This window comes from Gasterosteus aculeatus, chromosome 16 (assembly GCF_964276395.1).
Source record: "Gasterosteus aculeatus chromosome 16, fGasAcu3.hap1.1, whole genome shotgun sequence".
Taxonomy (NCBI): Eukaryota; Metazoa; Chordata; class Actinopteri; order Perciformes; family Gasterosteidae; genus Gasterosteus; species Gasterosteus aculeatus.
In genome coordinates, this window is record NC_135704.1 from 4,683,809 (window position 1) to 4,702,386 (window position 18,578).

General features: G+C 43.8%; 3 protein-coding genes across 3 annotated transcripts; all 3 read left to right on the plus strand.

The window, feature by feature from the left end:
• The first annotated feature begins 812 nt into the window (after positions 1 to 812).
• Positions 813 to 1,817, plus strand: LOC120834262 (olfactory receptor 4B13-like). The gene has a single exon (XM_040202177.2). It carries the CDS (start codon positions 834 to 836, stop codon positions 1,776 to 1,778), a length of 945 nt encoding a protein of 314 aa, XP_040058111.2. The 5' UTR covers positions 813 to 833; the 3' UTR covers positions 1,779 to 1,817.
• A 2,479-nt stretch (positions 1,818 to 4,296) lies between these two features.
• Positions 4,297 to 5,238, plus strand: LOC120834263 (olfactory receptor 1D2-like). The gene has a single exon (XM_078091332.1). The coding sequence runs from the start codon at positions 4,297 to 4,299 to the stop codon at positions 5,236 to 5,238; it is 942 nt and encodes a 313-aa protein (XP_077947458.1).
• A 4,641-nt stretch (positions 5,239 to 9,879) lies between these two features.
• Positions 9,880 to 10,894, plus strand: LOC120834264 (olfactory receptor 1D5-like). Its single transcript, XM_040202178.2, has one exon. The coding sequence runs from the start codon at positions 9,880 to 9,882 to the stop codon at positions 10,513 to 10,515; it is 636 nt and encodes a 211-aa protein (XP_040058112.2). The 3' UTR covers positions 10,516 to 10,894.
• Positions 10,895 to 18,578: the final 7,684 nt, after the last annotated feature.

Below are 18,578 nucleotides of genomic sequence, written 5' to 3' on the forward strand. Positions count from 1 at the left end.
AGCTTCTGGCCTTCCACACAGTCTGGCGCCTTTCCGCCGGTTTAACAATTACCGTTTTTGCTGAAACGACCGCTGCATTGCAAGGGGGCATCACACAGTCATACCCTGCACCTTACAGGCACGTGTCCTGTCCATGGCTCATGAAGGCCACCTCGGCATCGTCAAGGTCAAACAGCGCTGCCGGGAAGTGGTCTGGTGGTCAGGAATAGATGGATATTTGGAGGCTATGGTGAGAGACTGCACAGCCTGCCTGGTGTGGGGAAAGACTGACCTCCTACCAGCTCCTCTGCTTTAGCCACTACAGTGGCCAGCTGGGCCTTGGGAGCACATTCAAATGGACATTTGTGGTGAGCTCCGTGGCGTCCCACATCACCAACAATTGCTCTGAGTGGCCTGAGGCAGTTTCTTCACCACACAGGCGGTCATTGACTTTCTGGAGGAGCTTTTTGCTCATTTTGGCTTTGCAGCCAGACATTAAGCTTTTCAATAATGTGTGGCCTTATATTGGTTCATGATGACTGCCTGTTATTTATGTAATGTGATTATTTTCTCCTTGGAGGTTACAGACTCTATTGCGTTCTATAGTAATATAAAAGTTTTTCCAAAAGCAAGGTTCTTTTATATTTTAAGGATTTAATGCATTGCTGGTATGGTAGATTGCATCAGGCTGAAACAAGGAGGAAACCAATTTCTGAACGTTGATTGGCTGATTGTAATTCCCAGCTGACTTGTGGCCATTGTAAGACGAGATATTAATGACTCTAATATGATGGAGCAAGTACCATGTTAAGGATGGACATCCATAACACAGGGTAAAAAAACATTCACTAACCATGATGTTTAATTCTTCTCATGTAAGGTTTTTTTTTCTTTCAGGTTTAAATGAAACAATGAACCTCAGAGTTGTTCTCTTCTCTGTCACTTTACTGTGTTACTGTATTATTGTGCTGATAAATGTTGCTCTTATTGTGACCGTCATCTTGTGTAAGATCCTGCATGAACCAATGTATATTCTATTGTGCACTTTCTGCATGAATGGACTTTATGGCACAACAGGATTCTACCCAAAGTTTCTGTGGGATCTGCTGTCTCCTGTTCATGTAATCTCTTATTCTGGATGCCTTGTTCAGGCTTTTGTGGTTCACTCATTTGTCTGCAGTGATATGTCCATTCTTTCAGTTATGTCATATGACAGATATGTGGCTATATGTCGACCCCTGGTGTACCACTCTGTCATGTCAAAGAAGAGACTTTTAATGTTAGTATCTTTCTCCTTGTTCACAACTTTTTGTGTATCTGCCACAAATATGATCCTCGCATCTAGATTGAAGTTATGCAGCCAATATGTTGACAGACTTTATTGTGTGAATTTAATTATTGTGAAACTTGCTTGTTTTTCAGCCGACACTATTGTTAACAACATAGTCGCTTACATTACACTAATTATTTACGTATTTCATGGTTTTCTAATAGTTTGGTCCTACTTTTATGTCATTAAAATATGTGTGAATTCTGTAGAAAACAGAGCAAAGTTCATGCAGACATGTGTGCCACATTTAACCTCCTTGCTCATTTTTCTTGGAACAATAATTTTAGACGTCATGCATATACGATATGGTTCAACAAACTTACCTCAAGCACTGAAGAACTTTATTGCAATAGAATATCTTGTCATTCCTTCAATAATGAATCCTCTTGTTTATGGTTTTAAATTGACCAACATTCAAAAAGGAATTCTTGCTGGTATTACTTTTAAAATTAAACTACTCAGATCTTAGTTAAACCTTTTATCTGGTCCAAAGACCAAGATCAACAAAGATTAGGAATGAATGAGCAACCTGATCAACAAGACCTTTCTTTAATATAACTCATAATTGTGGCTTAACTAACGTTGTTTATCTCTTCTTAACCACTAAGGAAGTGGTTTTAGAATGATTAACCTACACCTCATGTTTCCATGTATGGCATATGCATATTCACATCATCTGCCTTCAGCTGATGCTGTGTACGAAGATCGTTTTGTGTTCGACACGTCTAAGAGACGGAATAATTTGAGAAGGCAGCCACCACAATGCTTGCATGTGCATATCCTGAACAATGCCACGCTGCACGGGGATTCACAGTGGAGGTTTTCTTCTTGTTTATCATTAGCTTGTCACTCCAAAAGACATCCCACAAAGCTGGGTTCATGCTTTTCCGGCCTCACAATCCCCTAAGCCCTCAAACAGCTGCTCAGTGCATCTGATGAGGGCTTTGTCTTCAACAAAACATGCTACCAGAAACTTGAACGTTTTTTTACACATCCTCTCTCACTGTTCACTTGTTACATAATGTTGCATGTTCCCACCCCCTCCCGTTTTTTAAAGAATACACCAATCTAATGTCATTTTCAAACTGTCAATAATTGTCACCCTCTGAAAAACATGAATTTTCTTAAACATGCATGTGCTTTCTACGGTTACAGTTACATGGGTTCAAATAAATGATATCAAGCAAAACAAACCTTGTCGTCAATTATGTGATCAGAATAAAGACAGATTTTACGTGGTCACTTTCACCGCAACAAGCGCATTATTTCATCTGATGTATACTTTTCCAAATAACAAGGAAGCTGTTTGGACATTAACTAGCCGCAGATTTAGTTGAGAATGACTTATAAATGATAAAGTTGCAGGGTAGTGACTGTTCACTCATGTCCAGTCAAGTACACTTTGTGGCTATGCATACATCAAGACAGTTGTTTCCAGGTATGGAAGTAGGCGAGAACATATAAATGCAAACAGATGTTTTCCTTCCTTCACATGATAAGGGTCCTGGGATTTCAAATCTTTTTAATTTAGTGGCCGTTTGTTGGAAAACTGCAATAATGTACTACTTGGACGACAGAAGGTCTGTGCTCTTTCACACAGAGGCACATTGAATTCTTGGTCAAAAAATAGCAAGAAGTGTGTGCGTCAATGTTTATAATCTTGTGGTGCTTTAGCTGATCTGGTCTACCTCCAAGCGCGATTACCAGCATTTAGTTTTTTTCCCAGAGCTGCTTTCCTCCCTCTTTCATGTATGTGTGTCAACTCTCTCCCGTGTTTGCAAACAGGAGACACCGGTGTAATGATTCTTACTCAACACCGGTTTGGTGTTGAGTAAGAATTCTATTGCTTGAGCATCCCATCTTATCGTGGCTTTAATGCACGGTTTGGTTCTTTGTCGAATAAAAGAAAATTAGGAAGAAACCCCCCCCCCCCAATTTCTGACTTTCAGCGAGACTATATCTTGCAGAAATATCTTGCAGGTCCTTGAACTTTGTAGTGTGACGTGACTACTTTTTCCAGAAGTTAGTGTGATTAACTGGTTGGTCTCTTTTCCATCCTCTAAAGCCCCATTGTTGGCGAACTCCTTAGACAATCCTCATTCAACAAGCTGCATATGAACTGAAAGGCTGTTGATCAAGAAAGCAAAATCAAATGTCTCTTCTATTCCATGCAGAATGCCTAGATAAGCACTGGACAGCTAGGAGAGCTATTCTTACTTTTTGCAAGTTAACATGTTAAAAAAAGCAAGTCAGTGCCGAGAACAATGCCAACGCCCCCCCCCCCCCCCCCAAAAAAAATAAATTAATTGGCAGAGTTAAATGGCAGTGACTGTGGTTAGTTAGCTTACATCAATAACATGGGTTCTGCTTTAGCCAGGTTTTAGAGTGAGGTGCAACAAATAATGAGGATAATATGTTGTTGGTTTGAGAAAAGTGGAGTAAAAATGTAGCCTTGATGAGGCTTGTCTCAAACGCTGTAATATCAGGCAGATTCAGTAATGTCGAGTTGGAAGATGCGGGTACGGTGAAAACTAGATCTTTAGGCCTGTGCAGGACCTTTATAGTATTGATACACCTTTTTTAATAGCTTCATGTTGCTGTAAGGGGAGGGCCTCGCTTTTGCGATAGATTTCATATGAGATACATATCTACATGATCCATCTTCTAGATACATCAGAAATGTCTGTTTTCATATGAATGTCGAAGCCTTTGGATACCGCCATCTGAAGTTCATGTTTATTATATTCATTGTAAATTTAATAAAAGAGTACATAACATATGCCATACTCTGTCCGGTTTAATTCATTGTATGCATGAGGCTATATTGCTGAAACATGGAGGGAACTTTTCTGAATGTTGATTGGCTGTTTTGAATTCCCAGCTGATGTGTGGATGTAAACAAGATATTAAAAGGAGTGATATGATGAAGAAAGTACCATGTTATGGATGGACATACATAACACAGGGTAAAAGGCAATTCACTGACCATGATGCATAATTTTTCTTATGTAAGGTTGTTTTTTCTATCAGGTTTAAATGAAACAATGAACCTCAGAGTTGTTCTCTTCTCTGTAACTTTACTGTGTTATTGTTGTATTGTGCTGATAAACATTGCTCTTATTGTGACCGTCATCTTGGATAAGAACCTGCACGAACCAATGTATATTCTACTGTGCACTTTGTGCATGAATGGACTTTATGGGACAACAGGTTTCTACCCAAAGATTCTGTGGGATCTGCGGTCTCCTGTTCATGTAATCTCTTTTTCTGGATGCATTGTTCAGGGTTTTGTGATACACTCATTTGTCTGCAGTGATTTGTCCATTCTTGCAGTAATGTCATATGACAGATATGTGGCTATATGTCGACCCCTGGTGTACCACTCTGTCATGTCAAAGAAGAGACTTTTAATGTTAATATCTTTCTCCTGGTTCACACCTTTTTATATTGTAGGAACAAATATGATCCTTACTTCTAGATTAAAGGTATGCAGCCCATATATTGCCAGACTTTTTTGTGTGAACTGGGTTATTGTGAAACTTGCTTGTTTCCCAGCTGACACTGTTGTTAACAACATAGCTGGTTACATTGCAATTATCGTTTACGTATTTCATGGATTTTCAATAGTTTGGTCCTACTTGTATGTCATCAGAACATGTGTGAACTCTTTAGAAAACAGGGCAAAGTTCATGCAGACATGTGTGCCACATTTAGCCTCCTTGCTCATTTTTCTCGTGACCGTACTTTTAGATATCATGCACACACGATATGGTTCAACAAACTTACCTCAAGCACTTAACAACTTTATTGCAATAGAATATCTTGTCATTCCTCCAATAATTAATCCTCTAATTTATGGTTTTAAATTGAGCAAAATTAGGAAAAAAATCCTGCATGGTATTATTTATAAGATACTAGTTAAATCCTAAATAAACTCAGAGGACTGTTATCCGTTCCAACAAAGACCAAGATCAACAAGGAACAGGAATGAGAAACCCCAAACCAAATTACCTTTTGAACTAAAGTCATGACTCAAATAATTCTTCACTTCACGGTTTGTCTTTTCTGTATTTCGAAACAAAATAAATTGAGTAGAATCAGGCTTTGTCATAATTTTGGCTCTCTTTTTGTCCAGTAAGGAAGTGGTTTGATAACAATACATCTACACCTTGTGTTTCCATATATGTCATATGCATATTCACACTTTCAGCCTTCAGCTGATGCTCTCTATGGTGATTGTTTTTGTTCAACATGTCAAAGAGACAGAATAATATGAACAGAGAATGTATCAACCACAATGCTGCTTCATATATATCCTGGACAATGACACGCTGCACGTAGAGTCTGCCAGAATAGTGGAGGGTCTTTTCTCGTTTAACATGAGTTTGTGACTTGCAAAAACATCCCACAAGGCCTGGTTTGGGCTTTAGCCACACAATCCCTGCAGCACGCAAACAGATGTTCCGTGAATCTAATGAGGGCTCTGTTTTCAAATATAACATGCCAGCTGAAAGTTGAACAGACTCAATTGTTTGTTAATTATAAATGTTCTTTTATTGGTTTTCACTTTTCCCACAATGCTGAATGGATCCCCTTTTTTCAGGAATCCCAACAGATCTGATGCTAATAGAAAAAATGTAGCTGAAGAATGATCATAACTTGTCACTTAGTGAAAAATATTGAAAACTGCACATTGAGCGTTCCACTGTTACGTTAAATAAATAAAGTTAAACGCTACACACACTTTGAGATACATTAGATGGTTACTTTCCACTGCCAGGAAGGACCATTTTTAGTTTGAGGTATACTTTTCCAAATAACAAAAAAGTTCTATACAGATAACAATATTACTCAATAAAACTTAAAATGCACTTAAGATGTGTTGAGACTGATTATTCATTTGATTTCATTGGCCTCTGCTGTTAAAAAAAGTGTAGTAAGTTGATTTTTAATTTTAACAACAATATCCCTACAACTTAATGAAAACCTCGAGAAATCCGAAGGCTTAAGGTAACAAACGCTACTGAAGATTGCATCGCATGATCACACAGTCTCAGTGAATCTCACAATTCACATGTTTATGTGTTAGAAAATCCGTTGCTACAACTGGAAAAACCTCAACGTTTTCTGCTTGGATATCAGTTCTCAATTGTTCTTAAGTAAATATTATATTTTTTCCATCTTGACTATTTGATTCCTGTGAATGATCTATGTGGCAGTCTCTTAAGGGAACCAAGCGGTATAAGGTAGAAAGTTGTACTGCGACACAGTATTAGTTATAGGGTGTGCTGTAGGGATGAGCAGCCTTTACATTAATAATGCTAGCCTCGTTGATGTGTGTGCAAAGCTTGTACAGCCTAGTTGATTTGCCTCGGCTTGCATTATCCAAGGTTCAGGAGCGTGTCTAGTTATTAGGCAGAGTAAATCATTGACATCAATAGAATAATTAATTATCCAAAAATAATTCACAAAATAATAAACCATTGGCCACCACATTGAGAGAACAGGGACTAATAACCAAACTATAAATAATTGATGTTCACTCATTGAGATATAATTGAAGTTTGAGCAGAGACTATACGTCCAGCCACTATCTCAGTACACGTGCACAAAGAAATCACAAAAGCTTATTAACTTCCAAAGTCACTACTATCTAAAATTAAGAACAATTATTATACGATATCTAAATGGCAGAAAAGCAGTCATTATATGCCCATCACACACTGGACAGCAGTGCTTCACTTGCGAGTCTACTAATTGGGTAATTCCCCTTCATTTGTACCGTTTAATTCGCTCCTGAAAGGGGGCGTGGCTTATTTCAGTGACTTCTGCGTCTGCGAAAAAAACACAATTTCTGCTCTTTACTTATTGTGGAAATTACGCAAATGTCGGAACAGCAAACGCCGTCATGTTTGTGTTCATGACATCATAAACAGGTCTGCGTCTTTCAATTTCACAGACTCCTCCAGGAAGTGCGTCTGGATGACTGCCGCTTCCAGTGCTGCTTCAGGCTAACCAGCAGCCACATTGATGACCTGTTGCAACCATTTGCGTCCGTGCATTGACTGCATGTAATCTACTCGCACAAATAATTCCCTTTGCTTTAGGTGTGAACACAGCATAACACAGTGTAGTCGGTCCGGACTACGAAGGAAAGAAGGAAGGAACCTACCACCGACCACCGCAACCTGCCACCGACCACTTTTCGCACTTGGCGTCACTCTCCAGAGCAGGAAGCTTGGGTGGGTGGTAGCCATAGACATACTGGAAATGGGAGAGACCAGTAGACAAAGAGGGGAGCGTATTGTGTGCATATTCAACCCAGACGAGGTGCTTGCACCAGGAAGTGGGGTCTGGGACACCAGAGAGCAAAGACACGTCCCCAGCTCCAGGTTTAATTGCTCTGTCTGGCCATTGGATTGAGGGTGGTAGGCAGAAGACAGGCTGACCATGGCTCCTAAGAGACTGCAGAACTACCTCCAGAACCTAGAATCTAACTGGGGATCCCAGTCCGACACCACGTCCGCCTTGTGTCCTCGGCGGAACGCAATTAATGCATGGGAACGAAGTGGACCATCTTAGAGAACCGGTCTGGTTACGCTCGAGGAAGCCCTGTAATAAAGTCTAGAGGGATGTCAGACTGGGACTGGAGACCCTAATGGATCCCCACCTCCCTCTCCAGCACGGTCCACCAGAACTGCTGCTTTATGACAAACATTGTCCTCCGAACCCCGGGTTGGCGGGAGACTTGAGCGGAGTGGGCCCGCTGGATGACCTGCGTCCGGAGAGAAAAGGGACAAAAAACCTGCATCTTAAGTAGATGGGTATGAGTTACCTGATAGAACAGAGTTCACGTGGGATTTGGAGTTTCAGAACGGGACTTGGCGGCTACTAACGACAACACAGTATTAGCGTTTAGCATCGGGACAGCTCTAGGAAAATACTTGTTCAGCGGGTCAGTGCAAGAGGTTTTGCATTAATAAACCTGACTCACGATGTAAATTGTGATTGATTGATAACTGTTAACTGAGTGTATGTTCTTGAGTTATGCGCCTGTGCCTCGTTTAGAGGGGAGTTTGAGTGAGTTTATTGTTTTTGTGACTTTGAGGAACAACAGTGGTGTGGGTGTTGAACAGCATGAGACCGATGTGCATGTTTTTTGTCTCTGTTTATTATTTATTTATTTATCTTAGTGTCTTGTCTCAGCATTTTCAGGCTACATTTAGTTTCCTGCGGAAGATATGAAGGCTCTCAGCGGTCCTGGTGTCATCAGAGAGCTCGTTCCACCGTTTCGGAGCAGGACAGCAAACAGTTGTGATCTTGTCGAGTGTTTTGCTCTCAGTGAGGGAGGGACGAGTAGTTTTGCAGATGCAGAGCGGAGAGTGCGGGTTGAGATGTAGGGTTTGACCATGTCCTGGATGTAAGCTGGACCCGATCCATTCACAGCATGGTACGTGAGCACCAATGTTTTGAACTGGATGCGGGCGGCCACCGGTAGCCAGTGAAGAAAGCGGAGGAGTAGAGTAGTGTAGGAGAACTTACGAAGGTTAAAGACCAGTCGAGCTTCTGCCTTCTGGATGAGCTGCAAAGGTCGAAAGGCGGTAGCGGGGAGACCTGCCAGGAGGGAGTTGCAGTAGTCCAGGTGGGAGATGACAAGAGCCTGTATCAGTACCTGCGCTGCCTTCTGAGTGAGAAGGGGACGTATTCTCCTGATGTTGAAGAGCGTGTATCTACAGCGGGGAGGTAGTGGTGGCGCTGGCGGTCCGACCGGCGAACGGTGTGGTCAACGGGGGGTGGCAGTGCTGACGGTCTGTGCTGCTCCATGTCGAACTGTCCCTGAGCAAGACACCTAACCCCAAATTGCTCCCCGGCAAAAATGTAAAAAGCCATGGCTCAAAAATGCAATGTAAGTTGGTTTGGATAAAAGCATCAGCTAAATGACCTGTAATGTAATGTAATGTAACTCATATAATGGATTGCATAACGACTCTTTGATCCTTCATGTGTGCAGCAAGATGTTCCACCAGTAGGTTGTGGCCAGTGCCACATACTCCTCATATGTCTGCTGCGGGGCGGCGTGCATTGGAGCCGAAGACACCATCCAACTCTACAAGATGGTTATGAGGACCGGCTCCATCATTGGTATAAAACTGGACAGTCTGGGCAAGGTGATGGACAGACAAAAAAAAAACTAATTAATTTTGAAATTCATTAATCGCGATTAATGGCTATTAATAAATGCTGTTGTTGTTGTTGAATGTTGCCACATCAATCACACTACTGTAACACCTTCACACCGTTTGTTTTGTTAAATCTGTGCACTAGTGTTTAGTTGTTAAATTTCCTACTATTCTATTCTCTTTATATTTTGCATTTTTATATTTTATATTTATTTAGTAACTATCTATCCATCTACCTATCAAAAAAAAGATTAGCTCTTTTATATGTTGATTGGTCGGTTTGAATTTCCAGCCCATGCGTTGCTATAGACAGATGATATTTATAACAGTGGGATGAAGAAACAGGTTTTGTGTTGAGGGTGGAGGTTCACAACACAGCAAATAATGACAATGATTACAAACCACAACAACTCTCATATAACATCATTTTTTCTTTCAGGTTTAGATGAAACAATGACCCTCAGAGTTGTTCTCTTCTCTGTCACTTTACTGTGTTACTGTTTAATTATGCTGGTAAATGTTTCCCTGATTGTAATCATTATCTTGGATGAGAACATGCATGAACCGATGTATATTCTACTGTGCACTTTGTGCATGAATGGACTTTATGGCACAACAGGTTTCTACCCAAAGCTTCTGTGGGATCTGCTGTCTCCTGTTCAAGTAATCTCTTATTCTGGATGCCTTGTTCAGGCTTTTGTGATTCACTCATTTGTCTGCAGTGATTTTTCTATTCTTGCAGTTATGTCATATGACAGGTATGTGGCTATATGTCGACCTCTGGTGTACCACTCTGTCATGTCAAAGAAGAGACTTTTAATGTTTTTAAGTTTTTCCGGGTTGCCACCTTTTTGCATTGTGGCAACTATAATGATCCTCACATCTAGATTGAAGTTATGCAGCCGATATATTGACAGACTTTATTGTGTGAATTTTATGATTTTGAAACTAGCTTGTTTCCCAGCTGACACTATTGTTAACATAATAGTTGTCACGGTGTGGTTCACTTCCTGTCTTATTTTGTAGTTTTCTGCCACTCGTGTCCCCGGGTAACTTCACTTCCTGCCTTGTCTCGTCATCCCCTGTGTTCGTCTAATAGTTTCCACCTGTGTTCCAATCACCTGCACCTCCCTTGTGTATTTAAGCCATGTATCTCCTGTGTCACTTGTCGCGTCATTGTCATTTCCCACGTATGTCCTGTCCTTGTCTTGGATGCCCATAGTTTCATGCCTGAGTGTTTTTGCCCCTTGGATTTTGGACCTTTTGACTATTAAAGTCTTTTGTATTGGACAACTCTGCGTTTGAGTCCTGCCTCCCACCCGCAACCCTGACAGAATGACGCGACCAAAGAAGGACTCAGCAGAGTTTTTTTCCCTGGAAGACTTCAGGGGAACCCGTCTGGCAATGGGCGGTCCACGCAATCTCCAGCGGGCCGCCCGTAATGGGGGAACGGTCCTCCCGGGGGTTCCAGCTGGGTACTTGTACTACTCCGTCTCCCCATCTGGAGCCCTCACTAGGCATCTGGGTCACCATCCGCCGCCTACCACATGGTCCCCAGAGGAGGAGGCCATTTCGTGGTCGTCCGGCGGCGATTGTCATTGGGAGCGGGTAATGGACCTTGCGGTCCGACTCCAGGCCACCTATGCTCCCCACGCTCGGCCGCAGCGCACTATGTCCAGCGCTGGGCCGCAGCGACGTCCCGACCCCGCTCGGTCGCAGCGCAAGATGTCCCGCGCTGGGCCGCAGCAGATTCCCGTCCCGGCCTCCCGACCCAAGCCCATGACCCCCGATCCGACGCCCCGATCCATGCCCCCGACCCCCGAGCCAGCGCACCGATCCATGCCCCCGGTACCAGTGCCCCGATCCATGCCCCCGGTACCAGTTCCCCGATCCATGCCCCCGACCCGACCAGTACCGGCCCCACGTTCCATGCCCCCGACCCGACCAGTACCGGCCCCACGTTCCATGCCCCCGACCCGACCAGTACCGGCCCCACGTTCCATGCCCCCGACTCGGCCAGTCCCCGCTCCGAGACTCATGGCCCCGACGCCCCCAGTCCCCGCTCCGAGACTCATGGCCCCGACGCCCCCAGTCCCCGCTCAGAGACTCAGGCTCCCTCCCTCCCATCCCATGGTCCTCTCCCACCCTCCCATTGGTGATTTGAGGGCCGTCTGGGATCCGGCCCTTGAGGGGGGGGGGGCTATGGTGGGGGCTGAGCCGCCGCCGACTGCGGAGGTGTTCCGTGTCCCCGAGCTGGAGCCGACTACGGAGGTGTTCCGTGTCCCCGAGCTGAAGCCGACTACGGAGGTGTTCCGTGTCCCCGAGCTGAAGCCGACTACGGAGGTGTTCCCTGTCCCCGAGCTGGAGCCGACTACGGAGGTGTTCCCTGTCCCCGAGCTGGAGCCGACTACGGAGGTGTTCCCTGTCCCCGAGCTGGAGCCGACTACGGAGGTGTTCCCTGTCCCCGAGCTGGAGCCGACTACGGAGGTGTTCCCTGTCCCCGAGCTGGAGCCGACTACGGAGGTGTTCCCTGTCCCCGAGCCAACCGCGGAGGTGTTCCGTGTCCCCGAGCTGCCGCCGCCGACAACCGCGGAGGTGTTCCGTGTCCCCGAGCCTGCCATTCTAGAGACGTTCCGTGCCCTGCAGTCGCCGCTCCGGAGCCGGCTTGGTGACCGCCCGCCGGGCCGACCCCCAGAGGCTCCCCGCTCGTCTGGCCACCCGCCGGGCCGCCCGCCAGAGTTTCCCGGGTGGTCCGACCAACGTCTCTGGTTTCCCTGCCCCCCCACCCCTTGTTTTGCTCTAGTGTGAGCCGCCTGGAAGTCGGTCCTTGAGGGGGGGGTACTGTCACGGTGTGGTTCACTTCCTGTCTTATTTTGTAGTTTTCTGCCACTCGTGTCCCCGGGTAACTTCACTTCCTGCCTTGTCTCGTCATCCCCTGTGTTCGTCTAATAGTTTCCACCTGTGTTCCAATCACCTGCACCTCCCTTGTGTATTTAAGCCATGTATCTCCTGTGTCACTTGTCGCGTCATTGTCATTTCCCACGTATGTCCTGTCCTTGTCTTGGATGCCCATAGTTTCATGCCTGAGTGTTTTTGCCCCTTGGATTTTGGACCTTTTGACTATTAAAGTCTTTTGTATTGGACAACTCTGCGTTTGAGTCCTGCCTCCCACCCGCAACCCTGACAATAGTGTCAAACCTAATAATAACAGTTTTCTTATTTCAAGGTCTCTTTATCGCTTGGTCATACGTGTATGTCATCAGAACCTGTGTGAATTGTTCAGAAAACAGGGCAAAGTTTATGCAGACATGTGTGCCACATTTAACCTCCTTGCTCTTTTTTGTTGTGACTATACTTTTTGATGTCTTTAATTTCAGATATAGTTCAAATCTCTCTCCGACTATTCAAAATGTTATAGCAATAGAACTTCTGATTATACCTCCCATCATGAATCCTCTTGTTTATGGCTTTAAATTGACCAAAATTAGGATCAGAATTTTAAGTTTTATTACTTGTAAAATTAAATAAATTAAAATTCATGTAATAACGTTATTTTTAATATGAAATCTTGCTTTGCATAGTTGCATGATCTGCCTTTAGTGGAAAGATTGGATCATTTGTGTGCTCAAATCACAAACACCTGGCTAAGGAAATGGTTTGTCTTTAATATCTTTTACTTTGCTTTGAATCTTTTTGAGTGCTCACTTGTTTGTCTGCATTTGTCTAAATTCAATATTGGAATAATTTCTGTCGTATGAATTAAAAGTACAGTACATCTTTTACGCTCTTCATTCAGCACACCATTGCACTCTGTCCATCCCGAGGAGAGGGATTCCTCCTCTGCCGTTCCCCCAAAGATTTCTCCCTTTTTTCTCTGAGGCTTTTTCCTGTGCCGGGTGAGGGCTTTGGGACAAAGGATGAAAGAAAGACTGAAAGCCCACTGAGGCAAATTTGTGGTTTGTGATTTGGGCTCTACAAAGATTCTTAACTCTCACCTCCGGTGGAGCTTCTCTTGCATTTCTGTGGAGGTTTAGGGGCATTTAACCAGAAAAGTCTATGTTCATCATTTAACTCTTCGTTGTTAATATTTCATGTCATTCAATTTAGTACACATGGCATCCATTGGTTTGTGTCCATCCTGGGAGAGGGATCTCTCAGGTGATCTCTTTGGGGGCTTTGTCCCCCCGTGAGGCTGATTTGTGATTTTGTGCTATACAAATAAGTACAAGTAAAGTAAGTAAGTATAAGTAAAATACAAATATGTTATGATATATTATGTTTCCCCGCATTTCATTAAACCCCTTTGCAACTTTGCCTGTTTCTTGGCCTCTGCTCCAAAAATGCCATACCTATGATACAAAGCGTAATTACTCAAAAACTACTTTATCTTTCTGGAGATTTTTTTCTGTCGTGATGAAGGGGAATCCCTGTGAGTGTTCTGTAAAAATCATACATAAAAATGTTTATGTCACTGGTGAAGAAATAAATGCATATGGCACACAAAAAAAACCTTTGGATTTTGAGAATTGCCTGAAAAAAAATCAAATAAAAAAATGGAGAAACTCACAGTTTATGGTCTTGAAATGAATTCAAGACCATAATCTATATATTTGAATCATTCCTGTCTTATAAATTGAACGTATTGTACATCTTTCACGTTCATTCTGTACACATGACAAACATCGCAGAGGATGTCACATGTGTACAGACTGTAAAGCCTTCTGAGGCAAATTTGCAATTTTAGAAAATAAAATTAATGAATTAAATAATCACGGCAAAAACTAACACCACCCCCCTGCGCCAGCGAGATCTACAAGCCCGGAAAAGTATTGCAGACAAGTTAAATGCGCAAGTGTTGGGAAAATGTATAGGCTCATTTTAAGTTCCTCATCACTCTAATCAATCAGATTATATTAATTTAAATGTGCCTACTGGCAGTAGTCTTCATGGAATGCATCATCATCCAATGAGATCTTGCTGGCGGAAATAATTATCTCAACTCTGTGGTGTGGTGTTCATCACGTGATGTTACGGCTCCAGAAGGTCTTCTTGTAATTCAATTATTTCTTGTCTTCAGCATCGATAACTGTAGCACAAACTAATCCAGCTGGCTCAAATGAACCTGCGCCCGAGCAGAATTTTGGATGTGTTGCTATGGTGATGTTGCCAAACTTGCTTCAGGGAAACGAAAAGCCTGATTTATTTAATCTTATCCTGAAAATTATCCAGCTAACTCAGTTAGCCACATACGGGAAAAAAGGCCCTAGTTCAAATTAACAAGACTATTTGTACGCGATGAGGAACCAAGATAGCCTGACATGAATCATCTTGTTAATTTCAGCTGGCTAATTTGATCGACTTAGTTGAACCACGTACGAGGAATAGGGCCGAGCCTTTGATCAGCTAAACCGCTCCTGTGCTGTCAGGATCCCTGTCTGAATGTGTGTTTGAGTTCTGTTTTCCCCCAAGTCTCCTTCCCTTATGTGTCTGTCATCCCCCTGTTTGTTTTGCCATTGTCTTGTTGTGGGTCTTTTCTTGATACCACCTCCAGACTCCACCCTTTGCCACATTTACGAGCGGTGCAGAGCTGCGACCAATGACACTCATTGAATACGCTGTATTTCAACCCTGGTCCTGTAGACTTGGGTTGTCAGCCTATTTCGTTTTTTCCCCAGTAGTCACCACTGCTGCTCTGATTTTCTCCACCTGATCTTGTGCGTCACTGACTTCTCTCTCTCTCTCTGTATGTAGAGTACAGTACCTGCCTCTGGTGTCGATCCATGGGACTCAAACCATGATCTATCCAGCCCCGTGTCAGACCTCAGGCTCCACTCTTCTTTTTGGTGCAACTAACAAATTTGGTGAACCGATACCTGCTCATGTGGTCTGCGTTTGGGTCCTAATCTTTTTACTCCTGTGACACGTGCGTAAACACGTAATCCTCAGCGGGTGCCGCTGCTGCAGTCACTCTTGTTGCTTTCTGCTCACTGATGTATGCGGTAATGCGCATAGGGGCTGGATTTTTAAACTGCTCTGGCACCACTAGTTCAGCCAACTGATCAAAGTCATAAATACCTAAAGCAATGTTAAGATGACTCTGATCTTCTATTTTAAGTTCCTAAATCGTTGCAGACAGGCCTTGGGAACCAACTCGTACGCCTTTAAAACCGATGCATTCATAGATGAATACTTTTGACTAACCGCATCAGCCAACAAGGCGTACGCTGCTGTGGATTGTCACTTCAGTTTTACCGCAGATCTTGATTAGCACTCTTCGATACGTCAGTGCAGCATTAGTCCAACTCCGGACCTTATCTAGTGAGATCCTCATCTGTCACTGCGTTCCTGCTGATGCCTGTTTCCTTTCTGAGTGGTCAGACTCTTAAGTAATAACTACTTTACTAATGATCTTATTTCTTTTAGTCGTAACAAGATCCTGTCTGAGTTCACGCACTTCGTGCAATTAATGGTGGAGGGTACTGAAGCCCAGCGGCGATTCCCCTTGAACCATGGAAACATCCTCTGCAGGATTGCTCTAACTACGGTGACTGCAACATTAATAACACAACAAACAAGATGAAAACTAAAGGGGTAAAGTCGCTAAACCTGACAGGGGAACATGTCAGGGATGCGTGGAGGAGGCAGGACTCAAATGCAGACTTCACGGAAAACAAAAGACTTTAATAGTCACAAGATCCATAATCAAAAGGCCAAGGGGCAAAAACACACAGGAACCAGGGGAAAAACAGCAGGCATGAAACTATGAACATCCACGACGATAGACAATGACGAGACAAGTGACACAAGAGACACACTGCTTAAATACACAAGGGAGGTGCAGGTGTTTGGACACAGGTGGAAACTATTAGACGATCACAGGGGATGACGGGACAAGGCAGGAAGTGAAGTTACCCGGGGACACGAGTGGCAGAAAACTACAAAAACAGGAAGTGAACCACACCATGACAGAACACTGTTTGACTCATCACCGACAATAGAGGAACAACTCAAGAGTTGCAGTACATCCATAATCTCTAAACTCAAACTACAGCAAATCCCAACGAAAACACTGGTTTCCCGCTATAAATCCCACAGTAAGAATTACGCACAACGGACAGCGCTATAGGGCATACGGGTCCCGGACGAGCCTCCAACTGACACAACCTGGATCTGACAACCATGACGTACTTAGGGAAACACAGACTGTTGACCAAAGGGTAAAGTAGTATTTAGGCATCTGCAGAATAAACAATAGTGATGGCGAGATGAAGCTTCGTGAAGCATTGAGGCTTTCTATCCAATTGGTTCAGTCATGGGCCGAAGCTTCATGATACTTTATTCGCTCTACTGTACCATCAAGTGGACAATAAATGTAAAACAAGCAGAGATATTATAATGGCACCATGGCTTTGAATTGAATAAATCAATGAATTATGATTCCAATACACAAATCAGGAACTTACTAATGTTGTGTCTGTATTTGGATTGGAATGGCAGGGTCTGAAGGGAAAGTGGAAACAAATTAGGGAGGGCATTGTGCTGTGATGTGAATGTGCTTGTGTTACTTGGAAAACATTTCCATTCATTTTTTGCGTTTTGCCCCTGAACCATTTCCCGAATCAGTCACGTTGGAGGGCTGGCTGGAAAGGCTTCAAACCTCATCACAAAGGTCATCAACACAAGCATCGATACGCACTTCACAAAAGTTGTCCCAGATTACTCAACACACACACACACACTTTGAAGCCGCGACAGTGATTGACACATCACTGACAATCAACACACAATGGTGGCGACAAGCAAAAGGGCGAGCACCCAGGGAATGTTGCCAGGAAGCCAGAGCTTTTTAGCACTCTCCAGGAACCTGCAATGAAAAGGGAGACACACACACGTAAAAAGGCAGGGAACCGCCACAGCAAACATGGGGGGGCTTGCTTGTTCACTTATCTCTTCATCTGGACTGTCCCTCCAAAGGAATCTGTGCAGAAGCATCTCACACTCCTCTAACCATGCATGTTGTACATTCTGTTGATGTCCCCTGAAGCTGCATGGACACCCCCACTGAACCTCAGCAGTACAGCTCTGATAGGGTGGAGAACATCTGGTCTCTTTAGAAGAATTTCATTCATGCTTACACCTTTGGATTTCTAGCTGCTATTCCATACAATTGTCACTGCATTCAATGAGTTCAATGAATGAGTGTTCAGAGCCGCCAGGTGGCTTACTTAGCACACAGATCCTTTCTACTTGTTCATGATTTCTTCAGTGATTTTATGGCCGCCCTTCGTTAAACCATCTTATCGATTTGGGTTGCATAAGCATCCTGCCACTCTGGCTCCCTCTTCAGTTGCCTCTCGGTCCTCAAGAACGTGGCCTGCACTGTTGCTTTGTTGCTAGAAGGTAAGGTGGGATCTAGAGTCCATCGGGATCTGTTCTCACCCACGGGTACCGGAGAACTGAGAAGGTAATTTCTGCAAATGGAATAGCAGCTGACGTGACAACGTCACCACGTCAGCTGGTCTTCATGAAGAATTTAATAGTCCTCGACTGTGTGTATATAATACTTCAGAGTACCACAGTAAACTCAGCGTATATACATGCTGGCGTGGTTAGTTCAGCTGCAGAGGGGGAACCTAGCGAGGGTGTGTTTCAGGGAACGGTGCCGGGATGAGGTCTAATCAGCCTCAGCTGGGGCCTCATTTATAAAACCATGCGTAGGATTTGCGCCAGAAGTGGCGTACGGATGAAACATAGGATGTGCGTACGCACAGAAATATTCAGACTTATAAAACCGTGCGCACGCACGTCCTATGCAATTTTCCCTTAATAAATCACAATCACTTCTAAATGCAGCGCAGCTTTTGCGGCTTCATGTCACGCCCATAGTTGCCCATATATGGTCTGTGGAACGCCCACAAATGAATATTCATCGATTGCGAAATCATGACAAACACTGAGAGGAAAACGAAGAAACGTAACTTCGAAGTCGAAATGATCATTGGCGAGGTGGAAAGGTGAAGTAAAATGCTTTTTGGAGGGCACAGTGTGGGCATTACTAACCAAAAAGGCACTTGAGTGGCAAAAGGTTG

What these genes read in the sequence shown, in the direction of transcription:
- LOC120834262 (XM_040202177.2), top strand. Translation starts at nt 834, where the DNA reads ATGATGTTTAATTCTTCTCATGTAAGGTTTTTTTTTCTTTCAGGTTTA.
- LOC120834263 (XM_078091332.1), top strand. Translation starts at nt 4,297, where the DNA reads ATGATGCATAATTTTTCTTATGTAAGGTTGTTTTTTCTATCAGGTTTA.
- LOC120834264 (XM_040202178.2), top strand. Translation starts at nt 9,880, where the DNA reads ATGATTACAAACCACAACAACTCTCATATAACATCATTTTTTCTTTCA.